Source organism: Fukomys damarensis, unplaced genomic scaffold (assembly GCF_012274545.1).
Source record: "Fukomys damarensis isolate Sample0158 unplaced genomic scaffold, DMR_v1.0_HiC HiC_scaffold_20, whole genome shotgun sequence".
NCBI classification, from domain to species: domain Eukaryota; kingdom Metazoa; phylum Chordata; class Mammalia; order Rodentia; family Bathyergidae; genus Fukomys; species Fukomys damarensis.
The window spans coordinates 20,252,690-20,275,111 of record NW_022900932.1 but is presented as its reverse complement, the minus strand read 5'-3'; the positions used below and the strand labels follow the sequence as shown (position 1 = coordinate 20,275,111).

The following is a 22,422-nucleotide window of genomic DNA, read 5'->3' as shown; positions in this document are numbered from 1 at the left end:
GGCAAGAGCAATCTGCCCAAGCAGAAGAGAAAACAACTTCCAACAGCAACCCCTTCAGAGGGCCTGGGGTGGGGACCCAGGAAGCAGGTAGCTTGTGTGAACCAGAGAGGCAGGTTTGGAGGGCCTCACGTGCCCAGCCCCTGTAACCTAATGGCTGCAGTCACCTCTTTCACAGGAGTGCCATGCAGAGTCTACAAAGATCGGAGGCCAATATATCTTGGGTTGGGTCAGGAGGAAGCTGAACGTAGACTCGGATGCCTGGAGGCAGCAGGAAGAACTAAGAGCCTTCACCTTCCACTCCAAGGACAACCCAGGTCGCACTTAGGTCCTCGCTTCTCAAAGTAGAAAGTACTTGTAGGGATCAGCTGGCAGGTTCTGACTCAGGAGGCTGGGATGAGGCCTGAGATGCTGCTTCTTTTCGTACCAGTGATAGAACTCAGGCCTTTGCGCTTGTGAAGCAGGTGGCAGAACCACTGAGCCAAATCCCCGGCCCTCTTTTCTTTTCAAACAGGTTCTCACTATGTAGTTGAAAGTGACCTGGAACTCACTATGTAGCCCAAGCTAGTCTCAAACTCGCGGTGATCCTCCTGCCTCAGCCTCCCAAGTGCTAGGATCACAGGCGTGCGTCACCACGCCCTTCAAGATGCTGTGTTTCTAACAGGCTCCCCGTGATGCTGCAGTTCCTTGTCCACTGACTGTGCTTCCCTTTGCAAAGCTGCAGCCATGCAATGGTTTGTTTCAGGCTCTTCCTCAAAAAGAAAAACGCTGCTCCAGGTACAGAGTGGGACTAGCCCAGTCTGGACTGCACTTGAGTGTCCACTACCTTCATTGTCCATGGCTGAACTCAGTATCCCTGGAGCCTCGTCACTCTGGAAACCCTTTCTCTAGAGTTTGGCCAACCTGGCCTCCTCAGAAGGAGCAAGGTATCACTTGGGACACCAAGTACTGAGTGACAAGGGCTAATCAGTGTCCAACCTGTCAGTCCTTTACCAAGAGACAACACCTGAGAGGGAAAGGGAAGTGGGGGAGATGCTGACAATGGGTTCCTGCTCTGAGCTCTGGATAGCCTAAATCCAGAAGTGGTGAAGTGGCCCAGTTCTGCCCACGTCCTGTGGCCTCAGGCTTCTCCAGGGCCAGGCAGAGGTACAGACCAGGTGGGGCCTGGGGCACTGAGTCACTGAGATGAGATGTGGGAGGTAGACGTCGGGGATTCAAAGCACAGGTTTTACCAGAAAGCAAAAGCCCCAGGACTCTTCTGGAAGGGGACCAGCCATCCCTGCCTGCCTCGTACTGTCTCCATTTTAGCACTAGAAATCCAACATCCTGTGAAATCCCCATTCCAGGCAAAACAGAATGGCTTGTCACCCTGCTACCTGCCACACCCTAGACTCAGAGTGAGGGCCTTAAAATAGCTAGGTCATCAGGGACTTCAGGGGTGGCCTTGGAGCTGGCAGGCTATAAATCCAGTGGCCTACAGCATCTTCTGTCTCCAGAGGGCCATGACAAGGCCGCCGGGCTTCGCTTACATGGGGAACATGGTGAGGGCAGCCATCTAATTACTTTGGACCAGTGCCATAGGCACGAATGGCTTTGTTCTCTCTGGGCCACCCTCCTGTGGCTCAGGGGTTGATGAGCAGGCACAGCTGGCCACTCCCTGAGGAGGGCTGAGCACTCAGAGACTCCCACAGTTCTCTTCACCATGAGCACAGATGGAGCAGCCCTGGTTTTCTCCCTGGGTCCCGGCTCCTTCACAGACATTCTCGCCCTGCTATGCAGTTACCCTCTCCACACATGCCCAGGACTTCCGGTCCAGGGCCCCCACCCCAGCCGAGGAACCCATATTGCTGGGGGTGAGGTCCTGGGAAGGGTCTTATTCAATTCAGTTCTCAGGAAGCAATAAATAGATGAGGGTTGTCATCTTCTCCTCTTAGGGCAGTGCGTGGCTCTGAGCACTAGAAACAAGGCCTTGCACCCACAGGGCCCAGAAAATACTTAGCAGTGCTCTTCCCAGAGCTCAGAAGGTGCCTGATGATTTGGAGGTAAAACTTCCAAGGAGTCCAAACGAGGAAAGGCTCTGGGCTGCCACCTTTCTTTCCAAGTGACAAGGCTCAGAGAGTCTGTAGAGCCAGCACGGCCTTGCCTCTGCCCTCGGGGCGGTCCAGGGCCCACTATGGCTCTAAGCTAGCTGCCCTGGGACAGTGGCAACACCCTCCCCGCCACACTATCTGGCCCACCCCCCTTTCCCCTAAGCTTAGACCCCCATGGGCCCATGGGCCACCCTCCTCCAGGGTGCACAGGCCAGTGGCCTCTGGCCCTTGCTGGGTAGGCACAAAGAGGGTGGCCTACGGTGGAGGGGCTCGTGCACCCTCCGGGGACATGAGCAGGTCAAACTTGATGAGTGGCGGGGCGATGACGCGCACCTCGGCACTCAGCGGGTTGAAGCGCAGGTTGACAGTGTGCAGGGCTGGCATGGTGGCCAGCTTCTCCATGGGCACATCTGCTGGGGAGAGGGGACAGGTTAGAGAGACAGAGTGCACAGGCAGAGAGGCGGTGAACAGGAGAATGGAGTACCAGTGGGCAGGGGCAGCCCTCCAGGCCCAGGGCCCAGTCCTGGGGGTACAGTTTGAAGCCCCCAGGGTATTACAGCCACGGGGAGGAAGGCAATCTTCAAAATAAGGACCAGCTGGGCATGGCAGTACAGACCCATAATCCCTGTTAGGAGATCGCACATGTTAAAATATAACGCCCCCCCCAGCCATTTTATATCTTACTTCCGGGTTCTTTCCCGACTCTGAGTCCTTTCTCCCGCTGAAATTGTAAAGCGCGAAATTCAAAAGACAACCTGGCTTGCGATAGGATAACGAAGACCGCTTCTCCCAAGGAAGGATCTTCCATTGCCTGCCCTATAAATATCCCAGTACTTCCTCTCCTCATTCTCTCGCTCTCTGCCCTCCGCCTCCTGCTCACCTCCCTATAATAAAAATCTCCTGCCAGACCTCTCGGTGTGTGAGTGGCATAATTGGGTAAGGGGCACCCAAAGGGGGCTCGAGACCCCTTTCATTCGTGTCAGAAGCGGGATCTGGGATTGCCAGGCCCACAGGCTAAAACGCCTGAGGCCCAAAACCCAGATTCTAGGGCGCCCCTGCTCAGCCTCCGCCCGACATCCTGACCATTCTCCTCGTCGCCATCTTCGCAGCCACCACTGACCTGCTGATCTTCCGACCCACACTTTTTTGGGGTAAGTTCCCCTTTCTGAAAAGTCTTCAGGGTAACGGGGACCCCAGACCTCAGACCACCCGCTGGGATCACATTTGGGACACGGCCAGGCGCCAGGCTCTGTCCTCACTCTCGCAAACCAGGTTTGCCACATTTGAGCTAAGTCTAGAACTTAGCTTCACTCAAACTCCTATCTTGTGTGAGGGACGCCTTCGCAAGAAACCGAGTTTCCATCCTCTAGACCAGGTCTAGAGAAGAGGGGATCTTATCAGAACTCTCGGAGACGTCTGGACTTCTGATAACCTCCTTATCCCGGTGGTCATGGGCTCTGGCTCCTCCATACCCGCAGACTCTCCTTTGGGATGCTTACTCCGGAATTTAGAGGGTCTCAATCTAAAACCCAAGCTGCTAATTTGCTTATCCATTCATTTGGCCCCAATATCAATTAGACAATCAAAACGTTTGGCCACCTAACGGCTCCTTTGAATCAGGTCTGATTAGAGACCTTTACAACTTATGGGAGCGACAAGGAAAATGGTCAGAGATTCCATATGTCCAGGGTTTTTCCTATCTGGCTAGCCAACCCTCTCTTTGTTCCACCACCAAAGTCTCTCCCATACTTCTATTGTCTCAAGGTCGCCCCACAACTGACCCCCCTCCTTCTGGATTCTCCAAACCAACCAGATCCGGCAGATGACCCTCCTCCTTACTGGGCAGCAAGAAATCCCCTCACTCCTCCTCCCACCCTCTCTGACTCCTCCCCACCCCCTGAATCTCCCGCCTCTCTCGTTTCTTCCGAACCTCCCACTGCCCCACCCCATGCGCCGACTCCACCCCTCACTCGTTCCAGGTCACATATGGGTCACACGATGGCGCCCTTGCGCGAGGTAGCCGGAGCTGAAGGAATTGTCCCCGTTCATACTCCTTTTCCTATGTCTGAACTAGCTCTCATTCAGGCCAGGCTTGGTTCTTTTACAGCCGATCCGACTACCTTTGTAAAACAATTTCAACTTTTGACTCAGTCTTATCAACTAACTTACCATGATCTCTTTGTAGTTTTAACCAATGCCTTAACTCCCGGAGAAAATAGAAGAGTGCTGGATTAGGCTCATACACACACAGACCAAGAACATTTAACCAACAATCACCAACCGGCAGGTGCTGCTACAGTCCCTCATCAAGACCCAGAATGGGACTACAACACAGAGGTGGGAATTGCAGCTCGAAACAGGTACCAAAATTGTCTCCTTCATGGGCTCCGCGGAGCTACCATGAAGGCCATTAATTATGAAAAGCTTAATGAAATTATACAAGACAAGAACGAAAATCCATCCACCTTTTTACAAAGGCTAACTGATGGCCTCCATCAACATACCAAACTAGACCCTGAGTCTGTGGATGGTCAGAGATTAATTATGATGCATTTCTTCTCTCAGAGCTACCCCGACATTAGACTTAAACTAAAAAAGCTTGATCGGGGGGCCTTGACCCCTCAGGCAGAGGTTCTGGCCACAGCATTCAAGGCCTACTATGGCCGAGATGACCTCAAAATTACAAAGAAATATCAATTATTAGCACAAGCTCTTAATTCGACCAGCCCACCTATGCCACAGGAAAGAAAACCCCTACAAAAGAGCTCCCAACCACCAGGCCCCTGTTACAAGTGTCATCAGGAAGGCCACTGGGCAAAGGACTGTCCTAATTCCAGAGTGCCAACTAAGCCCTGTCCCAAATGCCACCAGAGGGGACATTGGGGCACAGACTGTCCCTTAGCATCCACCCATCAGACCGTCAGCCCCACAGCTCCCCAACATGCAGACCTGATAGGTCTAGCGACAACGGAGGGACAATGAAGAGGCCCTGGCACATCTGGCCCAACGCGGATCACCGCCCAGGAGCCCAGGGTAATCTTGACTGTGGCAGGTAGGACCATTTCTTTCTTATTGGATACTGGTGCCAGCTTCTCTGCACTACGAGAATACAGGGGGCCTACCTCCCTTTCTCAGACCTCTATTATTGGGGTAGAAGGACAACTACAACGCCCACACCAGACCCCCCTACTATCATGCACTATTGACAATCTTACATTTCTTCACTCATTTTTAGTCCTTCAGAGAAAATAGAAGAGTGCTGGATTAGGCTCATACACACACAGACCAAGAACATTTAACCAACAATCACCAACCGGCAGGTGCTGCTACAGTCCCTCATCAAGACCCAGAATGGGACTACAACACAGAGGTGGGAATTGCAGCTCGAAACAGGTACCAAAATTGTCTCCTTCATGGGCTCCGCGGAGCTACCATGAAGGCCATTAATTATGAAAAGCTTAATGAAATTATACAAGACAAGAACGAAAATCCATCCACCTTTTTACAAAGGCTAACTGATGGCCTCCATCAACATACCAAACTAGACCCTGAGTCTGTGGATGGTCAGAGATTAATTATGATGCATTTCTTCTCTCAGAGCTACCCCGACATTAGACTTAAACTAAAAAAGCTTGATCGGGGGGCCTTGACCCCTCAGGCAGAGGTTCTGGCCACAGCATTCAAGGCCTACTATGGCCGAGATGACCTCAAAATTACAAAGAAATATCAATTATTAGCACAAGCTCTTAATTCGACCAGCCCACCTATGCCACAGGAAAGAAAACCCCTACAAAAGAGCTCCCAACCACCAGGCCCCTGTTACAAGTGTCATCAGGAAGGCCACTGGGCAAAGGACTGTCCTAATTCCAGAGTGCCAACTAAGCCCTGTCCCAAATGCCACCAGAGGGGACATTGGGGCACAGACTGTCCCTTGGCATCCACCCATCAGACCGTCAGCCCCACAGCTCCCCAACATGCAGACCTGATAGGTCTAGCGACAACGGAGGGACAATGAAGAGGCCCTGGCACATCTGGCCCAACGCGGATCACCGCCCAGGAGCCCAGGGTAATCTTGACTGTGGCAGGTAGGACCATTTCTTTCTTATTGGATACTGGTGCCAGCTTCTCTGCACTACGAGAATACAGGGGGCCTACCTCCCTTTCTCAGACCTCTATTATTGGGGTAGAAGGACAACTACAACGCCCACACCAGACCCCCCTACTATCATGCACTATTGACAATCTTACATTTCTTCACTCATTTTTAGTCCTTCCATCCTGCCCGGTCCCCTTATTGGGCCGTGATATTTTATCCCAAATTGGAACCTCTATTCACTTCTCTATGCCAAGCCCTTCCAGCACTCTGACAACTTCCCTCTGCCTGGTATTATCTCAAGCCCTTCAATCCTCATCTTCCCAATCCAATTGGCCAATTAGCCCCTCTATTGTTAATCGTCAAGTGTGGGATATTCACTCTCCCTCAATAGCCAAATGTCCCCCTGTCAGAATTCTCCTTAAAAATCCCTCACAATTCCCTAGCTTGGCACAATACCCCCTCCCCCGCTCTAGCCTAGAAGGACTAACTCCCAGAATACATGATCTCTTAGAAAAGGGACTCCTGAGACATGCCAATTCTCCCTTTAACTCTCCCATTTTAGCAGTAAAAAAACCCAATGGGACATACCAATTAGTTCAAGACCTTAGGATCATTAATTCAGCTGTTGTTCCCATACATCCTATCATGCCAAACCCATATACCCTCCTGTCTTCCATCTGATCCGATGCCACTTATTTTTCTGTTTTAGACCTCAAAGATACATTCTTTTCTATCCCTTTACACAAAGATTCTCAAGACATTTTCACATTTACCTGGACTGATCTCTTACACTTAAAGAGCCCTCCCGGTAAATAAACAAGGCTGTTTTCTGGAATGGCACCCCACCCTTTGTTTGTCTTACTTCACTGGACAAGAGAATATCTAATGGTCATGGGAAATGCTAATACTAAACCAACTGTTCTTAAATACATAATTCAAAATTTTGATAACAATTTTATGGGGGACTATAAGATAAAACTACAACCAAAGGTGTTTAAAAAAAAAAACAAAAACTTTGTGAGTCATCATGGTCTCAGCTAAGCCAGACTTTGCCCACAGGACAACTCTAGACAAAGGAAAAATTATCAGCCTTTGTTTTACTTACCTGAGACTTTGATAACGTGGAGCCCCTTGTGCTCTAGGAGCTGCTCAAGCTTCTCCATGGTAAACAGCTACTAGTGAGAACTTAGTTTTGGTCTTAAAACAACTGCTTGACAAATCTGCTGTTTTTCCCGTGAAAAACTTGCCTCTCAGAAAATGTGACATTGATGCAGGCAAATTCTGGTGTTTCCCCTTTGGAGGAAATCTAGCTATCCACCACCCCACTTGAGTTACTAAGAAAGTATAAAATAGGTGGGGACAAAAACAAAATTGTTTAGCTTTACTGTGCTAGAGGGTACAAATGGGAAAGCATAGTCAGACTCAGAAAATGGAACAGGGCTTGCACTCAGATTAAAAAGAATTAAAATGAGAAAATTTCTAATAGATTAAAATCAGGTAAGAAAAAAAAAACACTGCAAGCCAGAAAAACTGCAATTGTGTTTTACCAGACATCAAAAGATTTTTACAAGAAAAATCAAATTAGAAATTTTAACTATTTGATAAATGTATCTTTGTTTCAATTTGAATTAAGTTTAATTGGTGTGCTTTAAACATTTCTTGTACATTACAAATTCTTGAATTGTGATTATAAGGTTAACTTGCTCTTTTCTGTACTTTGTTGATAAAAACTCAAGGTTAATACTGTTCTATTGGCAGCCAGTCAAATTTAAGATGTAACAATCTGAAAACAGAAAAAGGATACTTTAAGCTGAAGTTTGTTATAGAAGGTTTATAGTAAGTGAGACAGCAGAGGAAAAATATTAAGAAAGCTATGGGTAAAAGAGATATACTTTTGATATGAAAGGATTTTGTATGTATGTCTTGTTAGAAAGATATAAAGAAAGATATACAAGACCAGAAGGCTTAAGTATGTAGAAAAGGTATGTGGAAATGATTTAACAGGAAAATATGTATGTTTGCTTGTTGGTTTCAAGTTTGTTACAGAAGGTTTACTTTTATAGTAACAGCTTTCATTCCTTTTGATTCTAATTCTATGAGATCTGTTAATTGATCTGCAAAAGTTTTGACTGGGGTTAACTAAAAGAGGTTTTAGGGCTGGAGATTTATTTAGCTCAGTGGTGCTGCCACCTGCCTTATAATTCAATTGGCCAAATACATTTAGGCATATTATAGTTTCACAAATTGTCTTACAAGTTTGTGTCTATACAATTGTTTGAAAAATGTTTGTCCAATTATATTTGATTGAAATGACACCAAGGATACTAATAATTTGTTAATTTCTATAACCTTGTTTTATAAGTTAAATTTTGTCAAGATAATTAAGTATAAACTCAGGTCTAAATAGACTTCTGATAATAATAAAAGGACAGATACTCAGAAAAATTTATTCTGGTCATTATTCACTAATGACCTTCTGAGAAGATACCACCAATAAACAGGACTAAATATGTTGTCATAAAATATTTACATTTGTTATCATCAAAGGGTTAGATTCTAAATATATTATTGTGATATGTTTATAGTACTCATTTTCAAGATAGGATTTCTGTGGAAAATAAGTTATTAAGAGGTTCTATTAAAAATGCTTTTGATACCTAATTAGATTAAAGGTTATGAAGTTTCACACATGAAATTATGATTATTAATAATTTTCTGATGTACTAAAAAAACAGCATATTGAGAGACTATTAATGTTGCTTCAGAAGGCAAGATATAAAGTCTATGCTGCTTGGAGATAAAAGGACTTAAAGCAGGTGAGAGAATTTTTAGGATAAAAGATTTTTACAGGATCTAGATTCTCTATATGTATAAATCTTTAACGGGTCAGAAAGACAGTGATTATTATAGGCTAAAGAACAAGAATCAGCATTTAAACAGCCAAAACTAACTCTCTCTGTTGCCCCCTGTATTAGGGATCCTAAAGTGACCCAGCCTTTTGCTTTGTACATGATTGAAAGAAATCATACTGCTTTAGAGGTGCTCACTCAAGGAGGTCCATAAAAGGTCCATAAAATTAACTAGTGACATATTTATCTTAGAGTTTAGATCCAGCTATAAAGAGATGGCTCTTTGTTTATAAGCCCTGACAACTGCAGTGATGCTAATAAGGAAGGTAACCAGATAACATTAGAAAAAACTAAATTGTTCAGTTTCCCCATGCCTTTTAGAACTGTTGAATAACAGGACATTGATGGCTCTCAAATAATAGTCACATAATATCAGGCCCTCATCTGTGAGAATCCCCACCTATATTTTGCTCCAGTTAAAACCTTAAACCCTGCTACTTTTTGCCCTCGGAACCTGGCCCCCTGATCACAACTGCCTCAGGATCACTGACGAATTGTTCTCCAGTCATCTAGATCTGCAGATAGACCCACTGACTGAAGCTGATTTCGTCCTGTTCAAGGATGGGAGCAACTTCATAAAAAATGGGGTACGCTATGCTGGCTATGCAGAGATGACTCAAGATGAAGTGGTCCAAGCAGGACCCCTCCCCACTGGATGGTCAGTGCAGTGAGCAGAGCTATGGACACTCATACAGGCTCTCCGATGGGCAAAAGAAAAGAGGATAAATCTTTACACAGATTCCTGATTGCCAGTTGGTATATCTATGGCAGTCTATACTGGTATGGTCTTCTCACAGCACAGGGCAAACTTATTAAAAATAGAATAGAATATAGTTATTTAAGGCAATGTGAAAATCTGACAAAGTAGCTATAATAATTCAGAAAAAAAATAAAATAAAAGGGAGCCTACTACTGCCATCACCCTTACAGTATTGTTAGGAATGGGACTGGTAACGAGCTGAGCAGGAGTGACTGCTATTAGTTCCCAACATTATCAATATAACCAGTTGAGGGCAGCTATAGATCAAGATATAAAAAGAATAGAATTATCTATTAACAGGCTTCAAGAGTCTTTAAGTTCTTTAGCAGAGGTAACTCTATAAATAAAGAGGGGAATAAATTTAGTGTTCCAACAGCAAAGAGAAATGTGCGCAGCCCTAGGAGAAAAATGTTGCTATTATACTGACCATTCAGGAATAGTTAAAAATTCAATGGCTAAAGATTCAAGAAAGATTAAAAAATGTAAAAGAAAAAGATTAAATAACCAAGGTTGGTATGAAAGCTGGTTCACCTCATCTCCCTGGCTTACATCATTACTATCAGCTTTGGCTGGCCCTTTAATTCTGATCTTAATTCTGCTGATGGTAGGACCCTGCATAATTAACAGACTAACTGCTTTCATTCAACACAGAATGAATGCAGTCAGACTCATGGTACTCCGTCAACAGTACCAACACATCCCTGCTGAGGACAGGGACACTAACCAGCTCTCCACCCAGGTCTCCACACAGACGGCTCACCAGTCGATGCTAAGGACACAGGACCCAAACATTGCTGAAACTTCCTTCATATGGAAATCACTCTCCAGAACCAACCGTCCATCTGGATCTTCACCAGGTTCAGAGAGTTCCTAAAAAACTGCTCCCCGATCTATGGTGGATGGCTCCACACCCTTGTTCGGTTCCGCTATCTGATAACCAGTTGGGTCTCTGAGGCCTGGCTCCAGGGATCCCTTTGTCAGTTCACACCAGATAAAATTGAGACTTTCACTTTCCTTTTACTCTTCATTATTTCTAAAATGACTCACCTCAGTTCTTAGAGTCTCCCCTCGACTAAAATCCGGCCTCAGTTCCCCTCCTCACTGACCAACCTGTATGTTTTAAGTTTTTCTTACAGATAACTCCAATGACCGTCAGCTCACCTACGCCCAACAACAGCACAGCCAACTGCACACCAGGCTAACCCCCGCCCCCTAGGTTGATTCATCGCCCCAATTCAGCAGGAAGTAGATACAGAAGAGACTCTCCGCCCCTTTTTCCACATGCCATGGACATGTTGGCTGTCTACTGTCATCCAAAATCAAAGAGTGGGGAATGTTAGGAGATCGCACATGTTAAAATATAACGCCCCCCCCAGCCATTTTATATCTTACTTCCGGGTTCTTTCCCGACTCTGAGTCCTTTCTCCCGCTGAAATTGTAAAGCGCGAAATTCAAAAGACAACCTGGCTTGCGATAGGATAACGAAGACCGCTTCTCCCAAGGAAGGATCTTCCGTTGCCTGCCCTATAAATATCCCAGTACTTCCTCTCCTCGTTCTCTCGCTCTCTGCCCTCCAACTCCTGCTCACCTCCCTATAATAAAAATCTCCTGCCGTACCTCTCGGTGCGTGAGTGGCATAATTGGGTAAGGGGCACCCAAAGGGGGCTCGAGACCCCTTTCAATCCCAGCACTTGGTGTGGGGGGGTGTTTTGAGGCCCAAGGATCGCAGCAAGTTCTAGGCCAGCCTGGACTACAAAGTGAAGCCCTGTCTCTAAAAAAGTACCCGTTTCTCAGAAGCTAAACAGAACTTCCATATAGGCTAGCAGTTTCACCTAGGTAGAATGGATGAATTAGGTCCTCACGTATGGCTACAGGGTGCTCAGAGCAGCACTAATCACAATAACTGAAAGTCTATCACCAGAGGGATAAATCAACAAAACATGGTGTATCCATGCAATGGAATGAGTCAGCCATAAAAAGGAAGGACAGTAGCTTTGCTTCAACATGGATGAACCCTGAACACAATGACAGAAGGTCCAGAAGGCCAAGTGCCATATGTTCCTCTTGTAAGGCATCTGAAGAGTTGAATTCATGGAGACAGAAAGTAGAACAGAGGTTCCTAGGGGTGGGGAAGAGGAGATGGGAGTTATTGCTTAATAGCTACAGTTCAGTTAGAGTGATAGGAACATTCTGGACAGGGATGATGGTGATGGTTTCATAGCATTGTGAATGTGATTAATGCCACTGAACTATTTGCTTAAAAATGGTTAAAATGGCATATTTTTAACAGTGTCACATTTTACTTATTTTGAGGCAGGACCTCATTATTTTCAGGCTGGTCTTTAACTCACTCTATAGTCTAGGCTGACCTCGAACTCAAAGCAGTCCTCTTGGCTCAGCCTCCTAAGTGCTAGGATTAGAGGTGTGTGCCACTGTGCCCAATTTTTAGAGTCACAATTTAAAAAATAATGTACTAAGCCAAATTCCACTGAATTGTATACTTTAAATGAGTTGAATTTCATGGTATGTGATATTCATGATATTGTTATATTATAATCACCTAATATATTACATATCTCAGTATTACTGTTAAAAAAGAATATTCTGTCAGTGTAGTTAAGAATATCCTGGCTAAGAGAGAAGAGGCTGACTATGGGACATATGAGAATTCTTACTGATCGTGGACATATCATTCTCTAGTCCAGTGGTAGAGAACCTATGGCATGCATGCCACAGCAGGCTGTATCACCGAAAGCTCTAAAAGGTTCGCCATCACTGCTGTAGTCTATGGTGCCCCGAGGAGTCCCAGAAGGAGGACTATGACTGACTACGACTGACTATGTTGGCTCCACCTAAGGACAACTGGTTAAAGTCTCGCATTACCAGGACTCTCAATACCATATCCTCCCATCCTTGCCTGTTAAGAGCTCTCTGGGAAGTCCCAGGCCATGTTGTGTGTGGGTCCTCACCCAGAGATTAAGTTCTCTGGAACCAGAGCAAACTGGTCTCCTGATATAGCTCTGATTTCCAACTAGCGTATGGATTGTGGAGGTAGAGTTTCAAATAGTCATCCACTCAATATATGTACGGATATTAGGGCATTTCTCAAAACTCAGCCCAAGCCCCACATGGTAGCAGATATAAAGCAATGACCTAACTAATCAAAGGCCCAATACACTGACGTATAAATGAGACAGCACCACATAGCACAGACCCCAAGGAATAGGTGGACCTAAGCCAAAGCCCCAGCGTCACCACCTACTTGTGTTAGTTCCTTGTACCTCAGTTTCCCAATCTGGAAAACCGACAGCCTTCTTTCTGTGTCTGTCATGAGATTGGGAGGACGTGTGCCCAGCTGATAGACTGCACACATGATCTGTTTTGGGCGACTTCACACTGGAAGCCATGCTAAGTCCATCTTATGGTCAATTTTGATGATCATTTGGTTAATGTGGTGCTCAGTTTGTCTACTCTATAATTACTGTTGTTTTCTCCCTTGCAATTAACACAAAGTCTGTGGGGACACATTTTAAAAGCATGCAAATGTCCTGCTGCTCTCCTTTTACTGTGATTTAGCACCTAGCAAAGACTCTTGCAAGATCTGATCTTTTGGATGCTGACTTTCCAACATTAGCAGTCCCTATGTAAGCCAGAGCCCTCCCTCCTGTCCCATTTATCCATTTGTTATCACTATGGACACCTGTGTTTCTAGTGACTTAACAGGCATCATTGCATTTAATTAATTTAGCACCAAGATTATCCCAGATTTAGCCAGTGGGGGCCTCTTCAATTTGGCTTCTGTGGGTGTTTGTTTGTTTGTTTGTTTTGTTTTTTGGCAGTGCTGGGATCAGAACACAGGGCCTTGTGCATTGTGCATGCCAGGCAAGAGCTGTACCATGAGTTACATCCACAGCCCTTCCTGTATCTTTTGCCACGCTCTCAGCATTTGGGGGATGCACTTTCTTACTTTCTAATAAGACTCATCATAAGTCTTCCCTGCCCCAGCCCTAGGATCAGCATTAGAAGTGCTGGTTCCTCGCAGTGGGGAAGAGTATCAGGGCCATCGATAGGAGGCTGACTCAGCCAGTCTACAGGCCCTGTGTGCACCTGATCTGCTGGTTTTGACTGCTGCCCACGACACCGTACCATGTACCCACCACTCTCTCTCTACTCTGTCAATGATGGTCACCCAGGTAGACTTGTCTATTCTTAAGGGCGGCTGTGAGAAGGTCTTTGGATATGCCCAGGGGTGCATCAAAGTGTGTGTGTGTGTGTGTGTGTGTGTGTGTGTATGTGCGCGTGCGCGTGCCACCGAGCTGGCCTCTTGGGGGTCTGTGGGATCCTCTGAAACTCCTGCTAAAGGAAGGCTTTCAAGGGGCACAGCAGGGACTCACTATCTATTTCCCCTGATTTCACTGCTGAGATCATTTGGCAGCTCAGAGGTAGGAGCAATGGGATCATCAGACCATGTCAAAGCTAGCAGGATCAACAAACCAGAGCAGTCAAACTAGTAAGCAACAGCCCAAGAAGCCAGCTGAGTTTCCAGATAAAGCTCAAAGATCATTTATGCTCACAAAGCCCGGACAACAGCAAGAGATGGCTGCAGGGTAGAGAGGAGGATAGGAAATGATCTGCAATTGTGGATGAGGAAACCAGAGCTGGGAGGGCTGCATGAGCTTGGGGCCACAGAGAATGTGGGCCTTTGGACACTGGCACAGCTGGAGAGGAAAGGAGCCTCAGCTTTTTCTATAGCCTTTGGGTCTTACCCTCATCCCCAATCACATTCATCTTGCTGCTCCTTGAATCCCAGCTCCAAGGCCACCTCCTGTCACTCCTCCTGGTCTCCTCTAAACTCTCATAACACTTTACACCACACTTATATCATGAGGCACACTTGGCAACTTGCCGATGTTTGTTCACTCCTATGAAGGTGACGCTTAGGACAGCACCCAGAGCGTGCTCAATGACCATAGGTGGATAAATGCACAGCTCACCTTGCAAACGAGACTCCAAGTTCCTCCGGGCTAGAGACCATGGTGGGCCAGGCACAGGTGGACTCACCATCATTGTTACTTCATCAACTCTGGGACCTGCTACATTCCAGAATCAGAACACATCCCCAGCTTGATACACTCTGTGCCCATGCACCCAACAGCGCCAGTCCTCACTGGACCAAAGGTAGGACAGGACACTCGCCCTATAGCCCTAGTAATCCAATTTAGAGGTTGAGAAGATATTGATTAGCACAACTGTAATCACCAGGCCCCCTCATCTGGATCTAGTCAGTGTGAATGTGTTGGCACGTGGCCTTCTCAACTTCCTAGTGTTCCTGGGTGGCCTCTTAGATACCCAGCTGTCATGGGCCTATCTTTGTGACATGTCTATGGCTCCATCACAGCGGGTGGATGGATCTGTCACTTTGGCTACTTACTCCTTGTTGCTGGAACAACATTCTGCTTGTTCCCAACTTTCCATTATTCCAGAAGGTGAAAGGTTGGGAATCCAGTTACTTCTGTCTCCTTCAGGCTATGACTGTAGAATGTAAGATTCTAGAATCCTTTTATGAAGCCAAAGCAAGATTCCCTTAACTTTCCAAGGACCCTGAGTGCATGGGGGACTGTCAGGAGTAGGGGGAGTGACAGGGCAAAGCCTCATGTCCTGGTGGGGACAAAAGGCAAAGACTCTGTGGCCTGTGGCAGGGAAAAAGAATCCAACCAACACGAACACCATCCCGTCTGACCTCCTCCTAGTATAGTCTTGCTGTACTCCTGCCTACAGATGGGAGCTCAGAGTAATCGATACTGATACCTGCAGAATCAGGGCAGGCAATGTTCACAGACCATTACTTTCCAGGGTGAGCCTGACTTCCTCTTACTGGTCATTAGCATTATTGACTGGGAAACTTGTTTCTTGCCAGTGGCACCAACTGAGAGACAAGATGATAAACATGATCACTCTGGAACCCTGTTCTTCATTCCTGTGACCCCTGTGGTCCCAAAGGTCCTCCTCCCCTCCTGGGTCCACAGAAGTGGCAAGGAGGGTGAAGACGGAGGAGAGAATAGCGGCCTCCATCATGACAGAAGCATCCTGAGATTCCAGGCCAGCCAGGAGTCAGGCTGGCCTCACACCTCAGCCTCAGGGAAGCTCTTGCTGCTTAGAGACCAAAACAACTAAGATCAAGGATGTTGTGCAGAGCTAAAATTCATACCCCACTCAGAATGACACAGGAGACAAGCAGGCAAACTATGGTAACCTGGCAGCAACAGGGAATTGTGCCTGGCACTTCAGGGCCATGTTCCTTTTCCTCAGGCCATGCTCAGGGCCGGAAGGGAAGCAGGCAGGAGACAGTGACTAAGCTTCCCCTACTTCCACAAGGACCCAGGCTGAATATCATAACTAGGATGGGGCAGGAGGCCAAGAGAATTAGAATAGCCCCTGCCTTCAGGGAGCACATGGCCAGCCCTTAACATTCCTGCAAGCTAAGTGCCAGCCCCAGGGGAGGTGGGAGGGATGGAGAGTTGACAACCACTGGTCCACAGCTAGAGATACCAAGGCCAGAACACAGGCCCCAGGGCCAGCCCTGCCATTTAAAGCAACTGCAGGCAAGGCCTGAGCTTCTCTGAATCTCAATTTCTCTTCTTGATGATGGCCCTTCTTCCTCATGGTCTGTGGTTGGGGCCATAGGGAAAATCAAAAGGACCATTAAGGTGCTTTCCAAGGAGCATGGGGTTTACAAGGCAGGCAGCCCTGTAGAGAGGATGGGAAACTCAAGTGTTCAAGAATCTCCAATGAACCTTGTGATGTTCTTTTTCTTCCCTTACAGGATGAGCTGCAGAGGAAGAAAAACAAAGGAGAAAAGCTGTGGCTTCCTTTCCCGCTCCTGGGTCCAGGCTGGCTGGCAAAGGTGGGCTAATGGGCATGAAGTAGGAGCAACTACCACAATCTTTCCTTCCAGACTCCTATGGCCGGATTTGATACACAATCAAAGCCCAATCATACTTTGGCTGCTTAGGAGACAGCCAAGTGAGGAATTCAAATTACATAGCCCATATCTGGCAGTTACCTCTTCCTTTTTCAGCACCCTCCTCCCCCTCAACACCCCACTTTCCCTCTGAGGTCTGTGCCCTCCTAGGCTCTTGCTAGATGCCCTCAGAAAGAATGACAATTTTCCCCATCACCTCTCAAATGCCTGCCATTTCTTCTCTGGTGGCCAGTAGTATGGGTGTCTAAAGGGAAGGTTTAGCTAGAGCTGCCTAATCTGCTGTTGCTGCACAGGGCCTGGATGGTGGCGGGCAGAAGGAACCGCCTCCCTTCAGAGTCTCCCCTGAGTAGGACTGGGGTGCAGATGGCCCCTTCCTAAATTCTTCTCCAGGCATGGAGATTATGGCTGCTGATTCCAATTGTACAAGTATTTCTGCTCACTGTCAGAGAAATGAGACCTCTCTTACAGCTAGAGAAATAAGAAAAGGGTCCAGGATAACCACTCATCCAACCAGTGGGGATGAGTTAAGGCCCTTCCTGGACCCCAGCTCTGGAGACACAAAATGAGATGGAACTAAGGGGAGTGATCTGGACCCCAATAATTGCTAAGTAGGAAGCAGCCAGGGAGCCGAGGAGCAAGAAGTGGGCAGGGTCCAGCCAGTGCAATAATCCACTCCTCAGGCTGAGAACCAACCTGATTTGTAGTGTTTGTCCATTTTCAGTTTTCAAGGTGTAAATGCCCTCTTTACTGTGGCTGATTTCAAGCAACCACTCAAAGTCCTGCCACACACAATGCCTGCACCAGGTGGTGTAGCCCATCCAGACTGGATGTCTTGCTTTCCAGTAAAAGGGGACAAAGCTCTCCACATACACTGAGATTCTCTGGCATAAACCTGTACTTGAAGATTGGCCCACTGTTTTGCTCTTTTTGTGTTCTTGGGTTTGGCTTTCTGTGATTTATTGTAAAGTTTCTTCTGGAAATAACAAGTGAGTGGTCTACAGGGACACCAAGAAAGGGGTTTAGTGGGCCTGCAGCAGCAGAACACCATGCCCAGAGTCCAGGTGGAGTTGGGGGAGGAAAGATGTTAGTCCACAGAGCTTAGCACCACTGCCCTCCAGACAACTGCAAGCTCTACAGCCGGGCTGTCACTCCTATTACCCTGATGTTACCCCCCCTGACACGCCCCAGAATTCAGAGATGGGGTGGAATGGGGGTGCAGCTTCTCCAGAGGCCAGAATGGGGTTTGGCAGTGCCGGTTTATAGCATTCCCTCCCCAGGTTTCCAGGTATAGAAGTGAAACCTATGCCTCGGCCAGAAGGGCACTTGTTTATCGGAGCTTCTTTCTTAGCTCAGTGGCTCTGTCTTAACTGCACACTGGAATTACCTGGGGATTTTTAAAAAGTCATGAATCTCAAACTTCACCATCTGATTTAATTGGCATAGGATGTCCAGTCTGGACACAGGGGTGTTTAAATCTCACTGGCTGGTATGAATGCTCAGCTAGTTTCAGAGCCCTGCTTTTCCACACAAGGACTAATGACAGCATCTGGGGAACACACTGACAGGGCGCTTCCATCCTGGGACACTGTGCCAGGATTGGGGCGATAGCCTTGGAGCCTCAGGAGAGCAGCCTTACTGCCTCATTACCTTATACGGCTCTCTCTACCCCAAGAGAGCTTTCTTCCAATCAGTTACTTGCTTCTGCTGCAACTTTGCTGTGGCTTTCTATCCTATACCTGTATGCAAAACGCCTTTCTTCTGGGGCCAAGTGCTGTCCTGAATAGCTGGGCCTCTGAAGCAAGACTGTGTGGGTTGAAATCCTGGTTCTGTCCACATAATGTGGCTCTAGCCAATTCTTTAACCTCCCTGTGTCTCAAGGTTGCAGAGAGGATTAAACAGGAACAACCTCGAAACACGCTTAGCAAAGAGCTGGATTTGAAGTGGAGGGTCACTGAAAGACGGCTAGTGTAAACTGTGATGCCAAGAGCCCCATGAGATCCAGGAGTGTGCTTTCTCTATGGGCCTCAGTTCACTGCACGGCACTGAGTAGCACACTCAGCCTAAACCCTGTCTGTGCTTAGACAAGCCTCTCATGCCTTGAATTAGGCTTGCAAGGCTGGGCTCGAAGAGCCAGAGATCAGGCTGCTCTCCAAAGCTCAGAGGGAGCCAGAGATGGGAGGTGTTGGCACTGGTAGGCAAACAGAGCGTGGAAGTGTTGTGGTTTTTGTTGTTGTTGCTGTTGCTCTGTTGTGTTTGAAGCAAGTGTCAAAGAACGTCTTGCTGTTCGCTTGCCTGCTGCCAGCAGCTTGCCAACAGCATCCTGGAAAACTGAAGGTTCTGGCTCACGGAGGCTTCACTACACAGTGGCTGGCACAGACAGTGCCATTTGGGCAGAGACCAAGTATGTGGAATGTCTCTTGCCCTGACACCAAGGCTGTTGCTATTTCCCTGTGGGCTGACACACCTGGGGTAGGGGCTGCTAACAAGTACTGCCTTGAGTCTGGGGGCCGCATCTTATTGGCACTAATCACATCTTATTGGCACTAATCGCTGTTGAAACCAGTTTGTTTACTCGAAGACCTCTCTCAGGGTGTTTGCCCAGCTAACAGGTACTCTTTGAGGTATTTGTGCAATGATTGCTTCCCCAGCTGCCTGCTAGCAGGAGGCAGGATAGATGCCTGCAGGAAATGCCTGGATGTAAGGAGGAGCTTTGCGGGTGCTGAGTGCAGTGTAGAGAGCATGAGTCTGCTGTGCAAGCAGGTGGCCACCACCTTGTAGGGTAAATCATCCTCCCTTGGATCCTGTGATACTCAGCACACAGGGCCAGGGCAAGGCTTGAAGTCTGGGAAGCTGCTGTGCTCAGGGGGAAATTCCAGCCCCATTGCCAGGGAGGAGATAATTCCATTTCTCCCCCAGATGGGTTTGGTGCCCCAGATTCAGAAGCAGGAGGGAAGTGTCCCAGATGTGCCTGCCCACAGGGTCCCTGCCTTGTAAGTCCTTGGCCAGTTGAAGCTCCACATTAGGATCATTCCCTCTTCTCAGACGCTAAATGGCCATCTCATATCCCTTTAAAGATGAATGAGGCAGAAGGGGAAGAGGGAAGGAGAAAGAACCCAGCTACTCCAGCACCAACTCTCTCAGTTCTTTGCAGCTGAGTGCCATTCTGTACTGCCCAGTTACTGGCTCTAATCTTTTCATGCTACATCAACTCACTGAGGTCTTGCCCAACTTTAACAGTCCCTGATTATATGCTGCAAGCCTTTGCCTGACCTTTCCTTTGCATCTCCTTAAAGCTGCTTCCACCCCCAAGCAGAGTTCTCTGCCCACCAGCCTGATTCTAAACTGTACAAACTCACTTAATCCCATATTTGCCCGTTCTGGAGGAGTAAGTAAACAACTGAGAGAGTAAACAACTTGCTGGGAAGATGAACCCACATTTTCTTGAACTCTTGCAATTAGGGTTGGTGATGGGTGCTGCAGTGATGGCTGGATGTGGCTTTCTGCTTCATTGTCCTAGGGTCCTGCCCAGTCGCAGTGGCCTCCAGTGCCCACCCAGCAGCCACCCATGCGGACATCTTGGGCTCCACAGCTGCCCTGTGGCCTCCTGGTCCCCCACCCTCTTGACTATGAGAGGAAAGGACTCTGGAGGAAAGGTTCCATCAATGGTGTTCTGAGAGTGACTGTGGGGGGCCCAGCCCACAGCTGCCACCAGTCTTTGACGCTTTTTCAGTACTTAAGTCCCTATGAATCTCTTTTCCTTAACACGCCCATGGATTCTTTTCCTGCATTTCCTCAGCTGGCGTCTGGAGGATCAGAGGAGGCACAGTTGAGGAAGGTGATTTGTGATCAGGAGGCCCCAAGCAGAGGAAGGTTACTCATAATTATCTACACACCAGGACTTCAAGGGGTGCCACGGGTAGGAAGTGCCCTAGAAGTTCACAGAAGGGCTTTATGACCTGCTGATGAGTGTACATCAATGCCATCTGGAGAGGGCTGTGAGGATACAGGTAAGGGCTACTCTTCCTACTTTTCAGAGGAAGAAGCTGTTTGCATAAGTATTAAAGCTGGATCTTGAAGCCTATATCCAGCATCCTCTCTACCATCCCTAAGTAGGAAACAGAAATCACTCAACTGTCAACTGTCTCTGGCAGAAATGATTCAGTTCCCCTGTGAGCCAAACGGTACCTAAGTGTACAGCCTGAATGATAGCGCAGCATGCCTCAAGGCATGTGTGTGTGTGTGTGTGTGTGTGTGTGTGTGTGTGTGTGTGCGCACATGCACGCGTGCGTGCAGGGGCAGGTGCCTTGTTCCTTTGGAGGTTGGCCACCCAGAATCCTCCAGAAGGACAAAGGGGGCAAACCTTCACCAGCCAGCTGACCCTTCCCTATACTCTGTGATCCATTGGTCAGCCTCTACCCAAGCTTTGCACAGCATCCTCTGGTTCCTGTGTCCTGGCCCCTGGATAAAAGTAAGAAGTGAATAGTGGGCAGGGAGGGAAAGGCTGAGCTGGCAGCCAGGTCTGGAGTGAGTGCAATGGCAGGGCAACGGGCAGACAGTGAGAGGAGACCCCAGGGAACCCTGGCCCCAGCTCCAAGTCTGGGGGTAGAACTGTGTTCTCCCCACTCTGTAGGCAAGGCTGTGAGCACTGGAGGCTACAAGGAGCGCGATTTGCTAATTCACTGATCAGACTGGGAGCTTCACAGCAGGTCAGGGAGAAACCAACCAGCCGCCCCACCTCAACCTGTTTTAGGAGCTGGCAGCACCATGTAGCAGGCAGCAAGCTCCAGAGAGAAGGGGTGCCAGCTCCAAGGAAGTACCAGCTACCAAGGCCTCACAGCACAATCCCCAAGGTCATGTTGGCCAGGTCGGCAGGGGAGACCGAGTTGGAAGGCTAGTAAGCATGTGGCTTCCAGCGTCTGCAACTCTCTACAGCCACAGAAATTCTGACGCGGTAGTGTGAGAAAGGACCCAGGACTCTCCGACCAGGGTCTCCAGTGGCAGCGGGATATTGGTTCTGAGAAATTCTGTGCTTGGAAGGATGGTGAGGACGAGAATAGAGTAAGCTTCCCTGAGATGACACCTGCTGCTCCAAGAAAAAGCCCAGGACCAGCTCTTTGCAGACAATGCTGTCCACGGAAGTCCCCTGGGGATCTTATTCAAGTGCAAATTCTGATTTGCTAGCAGAGTTGGAGGTTCTGAATTTCTACCAAGTTTCCAAGGGAGACTCACCCTGCTGGTCTCCAGAGAAGTGAGAGGCCAAGCTGGGGCTCTCAAACTTCAGCATGCATCGGCATTACCTGGAGGGGAGGTAGCTTGTAAAGATAGGCTGCTGCTCCCACCTGGATGGAGCAGGGCTGGGCCAGGACTGAGAATGTGCTTTCCTAACCACCTCTCAGCTGCTGCTGCAGCTCATGGCCCTAAAACCCCATCTGGAGAAATATTGGCTAGATCAATACAAGGGCAGGCCATAAATGCAGCCCAAAGCACTCCTATGTCACAGACATTTTTAAGTACTGCTGCTCTGTTATTAAATTCTTACCAAGAACTTATTTTTCTATGATCTCTCCCTGTATCCTGCCCCTCTCCAA

At 47.8% G+C, this 22,422-nt stretch overlaps 1 protein-coding gene and 1 long non-coding RNA gene across 4 annotated transcripts in view; one reads left to right on the top strand and one right to left on the bottom strand.

Annotated features, from left to right (window-relative positions):
- Window positions 1–570: 570 nt before the first annotated feature.
- The window catches only part of Lrrc20 (leucine rich repeat containing 20), a 73,654-nt gene continuing 51,802 nt past the window's right edge, over window positions 571–22,422 (bottom strand). For all 3 annotated transcript variants that reach the window (XM_010606089.3, XM_019204957.2, XM_010606080.3), the window contains one exon: window positions 571–2,497. In XM_010606089.3, the coding sequence (XP_010604391.1) occupies window positions 2,343–2,497 (155 nt within the window). In that variant the 3' untranslated portion in view covers window positions 571–2,342. The remainder of the gene's footprint in view (window positions 2,498–22,422) is intronic.
- LOC104849573 lies at window positions 16,023–20,836 on the top strand. The gene is made up of 3 exons (XR_004518260.1): window positions 16,023–16,100; window positions 16,676–16,756; window positions 20,631–20,836. It is a non-coding gene; the product is annotated as an uncharacterized LOC104849573 (long non-coding RNA).